This window comes from Guillardia theta (assembly GCF_000315625.1).
Source record: "Guillardia theta CCMP2712 unplaced genomic scaffold GUITHscaffold_440, whole genome shotgun sequence".
Taxonomy (NCBI): Eukaryota; class Cryptophyceae; order Pyrenomonadales; family Geminigeraceae; genus Guillardia; species Guillardia theta.
Window position 1 is genome coordinate 1 of NW_005434245.1, and position 5,596 is coordinate 5,596.

The 5,596-nt window shown below is 57.4% G+C and overlaps 2 protein-coding genes across 2 annotated transcripts; one reads left to right on the forward strand and one right to left on the reverse strand.

The window, feature by feature from the left end:
- Window positions 1–51: 51 nt before the first annotated feature.
- GUITHDRAFT_149544 (hypothetical protein) lies at window positions 52–1,136 on the forward strand (the record flags this gene model as incomplete). The annotated part of the gene is made up of 4 exons (XM_005817944.1): window positions 52–106; window positions 153–401; window positions 532–593; window positions 1,026–1,136. Coding segments are annotated over 4 exons (477 nt in total), but the record flags the coding sequence as incomplete, so codon positions are not given.
- A 140-nt stretch (window positions 1,137–1,276) lies between these two features.
- On the reverse strand, window positions 1,277–4,366 carry GUITHDRAFT_122772 (hypothetical protein; the record flags this gene model as incomplete). The annotated part of the gene is made up of 6 exons (XM_005817945.1): window positions 1,277–3,729; window positions 3,777–3,870; window positions 3,926–3,989; window positions 4,068–4,172; window positions 4,218–4,258; window positions 4,304–4,366. 6 exons carry the CDS (start codon window positions 4,364–4,366, stop codon window positions 1,277–1,279), a joined length of 2,820 nt encoding a protein of 939 aa, XP_005818002.1.
- Window positions 4,367–5,596: the final 1,230 nt, after the last annotated feature.

The following is a 5,596-nucleotide window of genomic DNA, read 5'->3' on the forward strand; positions in this document are numbered from 1 at the left end:
CTTCCTCTCGCCGCTTCCTCCTCCTTGACTTCTTCTGCTCCTCCTCGACAGGCGGGCAAGCTTTCCTTGACCAAGGTCATGATCGGGCACAACAAGATGGATGGAAGTAAGAACCCGCTCCTCTCCCCTCTCTCCTTAACTTTCCTTACCAGTTGCAATCCTCGACGCGGGAGATGGTCAGGGAGGGTGCGAGAGCGAAGTCAGAGAGGCTTCTGTTGTCCGCAACGGACGGTTCGGAGTCTCCGCCATGGGCTCCTGCTCCTGCCGCCTCCTCAAAGTCAAAGTTGAGAGCAGCGGAGACGGTAGCGGGGACGGCGGACACGGCGTTGCAGCACTAAAGGGAGCGCTTGTGTCCGTGACAGAGTGCAGGATAGCTCATAACAAGAAGTGTGGAGTCCTAGGTGAGGGAAGAGAAGGAGGAGGAGGAGGAGAAGGAGGAGGAGGAGGAGGAGGAGGAGGAGGAGGAGGAGGAGGAGGAGGAGGAGGGTGGGGGAGGAGCAGAAGTGAAAGTAGAGAATGACATCGTTGCAGTGCATGGAGCTTCACCAGGAGGAAGAGCATCGGGCGTGAACTTGAAGAAATCTGTCGTGCAGGTAAAAGTAGGGGAGGATCTTACGAGAGAGGAGGGAGAGAAGGAGGAAGAGGAAGAGGAAGAGGAAGAGGAAGAGGAAGAGGAAGAGGAAGGGGAAGAGGAAGAGGAAGAGGAAGAAGAAAGTGACGGAGGGACTCTGACAAGGAAGAGCAGGACAATAGTCTTTTCGGTGCCTCAGCTGCTGAGGGAGGGAGACTGCTCATCTCCTCCTCTTCCTTCGTACGCAACACACTGGTACCTCGAGGCTCTCTCCCGCTTCCTGCTCCACCCTCCCTCCATTGACCTTCTTGCCCTTTCCCCTCCTTCCCTTCCGTTCCCTTCCTCCCTTACCCCTCTTCCCTCCTCCTCTTTCTCTCCCGCTTCTCCTTCCGTTCTCCTGCTGCAGTACTGCGGCCCTCCTCTCTCGACTCTTCACTGACCGCAAGATCCACAGGGGGAAGTGGAGGGAGACTATCGCGTGGAACGAGGAACCCTCCTGCCTGTCCTCACCGTCGCTGCGGTATCGGTACTCCTCTATGTCTTCCTCCGCAAGTCAAGGACTTGAAAGTTTCTGTTTCAATCTTCAACCGAGCCCTTAAAGTCTTTATATGATTCCTTTGCTCTGCACTCCTCCTCTGACTCACTCTCATCCCCTCCCCCCTGCTTCCCTGCTCCTCCCGCTCCTCCTCCTCCTCCTCCTCGTCATCAATTTCGTCCTGTGTGCCGTGAAGGATCGTAAAACCTCGCAAACTCCTTAGGAGTGTGCTTGTCCTCCAGCAACCAAGACTTCCAGTACACGAAGAAGACGCTATCACGGTCCGCGCGGTTGAGCAGCACAGCCCTATCGTCTGCCACATCACCTTGAAGTTCCAGCCCCCCCTCCAGTAGAGGGTTGTCAATCCCAGCTCCTGTCCGCCCGCCAGCCTGTCTGCTGGTCGTGAGCGAGTCAAACGCTGACCACGCCTTGGCCTCGTCGCTCGAGTCCTCCTCATGCACTACCGCCCCTCCTCCTCCTCCTCCTCCTCCTCCTCCCTTGGCCACGTCAGCGGTCTTGCCTTCTCTGGCAGATCTCGCTTCCAGCATTGCGGGAGTCTCATCGCCGAAATGCTGCCATTTGTAGCATCCGTTTCCGTAGGGTTTCGTCGCGCATTTGATCGCTCCAGGCAGCTCCTGAATCAGCCGCCGGACCTCCGGGTAGGCGATACCGTAGTACTCGGGGCCCGACACTGCCGTCTTGGACTCGCACAGCCCTCGTTGCAGCCTCATGTTGTTCACCTTCTTCATGATCGCTGACCACACGCCCGACGCCGTTGCCGCCACCTCCTTCCCAGCTGGGTTGTCGGTGGGAGTGATCTGGAAGGTCGGCTTTGGCCCAGCGTCGAGGATCTCGCAGATGTAGTCGACTTTCTTATCAACCTCCAACGTGCTCTGGTACTGCCTCCTCGCCCGGTACCCGACCGGCCAGATGTACTTGTCCGTGTGGAAGTTGGGGTTGTCAGCCTTGATGTGCCCGAGGCTCTCGATCGTCATGGCGTTGCCCAGCTGGATCGGCAGCTCGGGCCGCCCATGCTCGTCCACAGGGATGTCATGCTTGCGCCGCGACCTCGCCTGCTTCGGCTGCGCCACCTCGACCGCTGCCTTCCTCTTGTCCCCCAGCTTCGGCTCGTAGATCTCCTCCTCCACCTCGTTGGCTACCGCCACTCCCTTGGTGCTCAAGTGCCGGGTGACGCGGAAGTGACACTTGGAGGAGGGCGGCATGGCACACTTCCCTCCCAGCACACTGATCTCCTCCCACAGTGTCTTCAGCTCATGCAGCGTCCAACCGCTCACGTTCCCTGCAGTCTCTGCCTTGGCCAGGTAGGAAGAAACGGTATCAATGGTTTTGTTTGCTACAGCGATCATGTCTTCCGGAGCCGACTGGGATATGCACGTTTCCACCAGCTCCTTCAGCCCTCTTATCTTCTCCTTCTTAGGAGCAGTGATCTCCCCTCCTTTCCCCACCACCAGCTCCCCAGCATGTCCTCCCTGCCCTCTGGCTTGCGACACTGTCGATCGGACCGCCCGCTCACTCGAGCTGCTCCCGCTGTAAAGAGGAGAGTACGTGCTGCCAAGAGGGAGGTACCGCGTTCTGCGCTCGATAGCTGCAGTGGTGACATAAGGGACGGGGAAGGGGACGGTGACGTCCTTGCAGAGAAAGCCAGCCTCCTCTAAGTTCTTGACGTCCTTGGCGGTGAGAGGCAGAAGGCTTCCTCGCAGCATCTCTGCCATGCGCTCTTGGAATGCCTTGAGCGTGTCCCCGTCAAACTTGTCAGGCTGCAGAGCGTCGGGGATGGCGGCGACGGTAGAGCAGGAGGGGCTCGAGTCCTCGAGCAGCCCTCCTATCAAGAGCTCGTGCAAGAATATGCCTCCCTCCTGGTCTCGCAAGACCCACACGCGCGAGGGGCAGGCCGATGGAGAGCTGGAGGAGAAAGGGGAGGGCAGGGAACTGCTTGAGCCAGCGAGCACAAGGGTAGCAGGAGCGCCGCCTCGGATGTGCGTGAGGATCGTCTGAGTCGCCTCCTCCTTGGGCTTCAGGGCCGTCGATCGGTGGATGGTGCGGGAGGAGTGCGCATGGATGTTGAAGCCGATCTTCTCCAGCTGCTTGATCGACTTCCACTCCAGCACAAGTTCAGCTACGTCGCCGACTTCTGCGAAGCTCAGGAGCTCGACGTCGTACTCCTTCTTGCTGCTGCCCTTGACGTCTTTGGTCTTATCAGCTTCCGTGTCTTTCTTCCTCATCGGAATCCCCGTGATCCTCACGATCTGCAAGTTGAAGTGCGCGGCTGCCAGCCTGTACACCCTGGAGCGCAAGGAGGAGGCAACGACGTTGGAGGAGAGGGAGGAGGAGGTACTGGTGCTCATCACCTTCTCGCTGCTCTCTGACTCCAAAACCCACAGCATCTCCAGACGCACGTCGCTCTCCTCCGCGCACGCTGAATGATTCTTCGCCTTGGTGAAAGCACTTTCAATCGCTCCATCCAACTTCATGCTCGAGCCCTGAGGGCATCGGAGTGCTGCTGGGCTGGAGATGAGAAGGACCCGAGCCTGTAAAGTTCCAACCTCCTCGTGGTCGAGATCTGACACCAGCGCCTTGAGGGCTTCGCGAGCGATGTCGTCTCCTGATCCAGCACGGGTCACAAGACAAGAAGGTAGATGAGGTGCCAACCTGAGATAGTTTCTTCTGACTTGACGATCTTCGAGGAGGATATGGCACCATAAATGTAAGCCATGTTCTGCTGTTCCGCGTTCCACTTGTTCAGCTAGCCAATCACGTTCAGAGGGCAAGCAGAGTTGCACGAATCATCAAGAGAGGACCTGGACGATAGAAACCTCTTTGCTGTAACCCGAGTAGCCGCAGAGCATGATGCTGACAGCTGACCTGAAGCGAAAGTGAGGCAATGAACAGGGAAGATGAAGCAGCAACACAAGGCAGCAACAGAGCTCAACTTCTACTTACCCTTGTGGGCGCAGTTCGTTGACGACTCTCGCATACTCCAGCGCAGCTTCCAACAAAGCGCTCCAACGAGAGCGCTGGAGCTGCAAGAGAACTTTGCCTTGGAAGCTGCGAAAAAGTCACTCCTTGGAGACAGACAGGAGACTGCCTCACTTCTTCTTGTCCTCAACCTCGACCTCGTTGTTCTCATATACCTGCACACTTGGTCATCACATACCTCACGATCCACTCGCTCTGACCTCGTCGGAATCGTTCCCGCAGACAAGCACGATCAAGGTTCGATTCACTGACTGTCCTGACATGATTTCTAGTCTAGTCGGATCGGCATGCAACCTGATCAAATGCGTCAAGACGTGATAATAAGAACTTTGGACAATCAGAACTAGCGATCACCAAGGAACAACACAATCGAAAGCCAACAGGAAGCTCAGAATATTGATCTATGATGTTACTACAGCCAAAGGACTGCCTCTGTACATGACATGTGAAGGAGCGATAGGGCAAAGATAGGAGGAGCAGGAGCAGGAGCAGGAGCAGGAGCAGGAGCAGGAGCAGGAGCAGGAGCAGGAGCAGGAGCAGGAGCAGGAGGAGCAGAAGCAGGAGAAGCAGGAGGATCAGGAGCAGCAGGAGCAGGAGCAGGAGCAGGAGGATCAGGAGGAGCAGGATGAGCAGGAGCAGAAGCAGGAGCAGGAGGAGCAGGAGCAGAAGCAGGAGAAGCAGGAGGAGCAGGAGGAGCAGCATAAGTAGGATAAGCGGGAGCGGGAGCAGGAGAAAGAGGAGCAGGAGGATCAGGAGTAGGATCAGGAGCAGGAGGGGCAGGTGGGGCAGGTAGGGCAGGTGGGGCAGGTGGGGCAGGAGGGGCAGCAGGAGCGGGTGGAGCAGCAGCAGCAGCAGCAGCAGCAGCTTCGGGGAAGGAATCTGCATTGATGTGCCTTCACCTTCGTCGACGTGACAGTTACAAACGGTTATGATCATCTTCACCACTGCCCTGTGAGATCGCCCGGGCTGGCGGCGCACACTGCACTGGCCGCTCAGCGACCCCGGGCCCGGGCCGGGCCGTGGAGTCACGGTCCCGCGGCCGCCGCACGGTCTACCGGTGATCGTGATAGGTCTTCACTACTGAAAAGTTGTTCACGGCCAATCTGATACGGTAACTTAAAAACTTGAAAGGCCGGCGGGACTCAGGGGAGGCCCTAGGCCCGGGCGGATGAAGGGTGAGGGACCGGAAGCAAAAAAGAAGAGGGCAGCATGTGGTATATATACTGTGAGAGGTATTGATCGAGTAACTCGGCGGCTGGTCAAGGTGTATATCACCCCAACCTTTTTGACCCCCACTCACTACCACACATTCTTTTACTTCGTAACCTCCCCAGATCGATTCCTCCTGAAGTCACCACCCACCCTTCAACCCACCCACTCAGCGCAATGCACTGCACCGATTATGTCCCCTACGCTCCATACATTTTTGCTTGTGCTCTGCGGTCTGCTCATACAAGAACGCTACCTTTGCTGTTGATGCTGATAATGCCTCA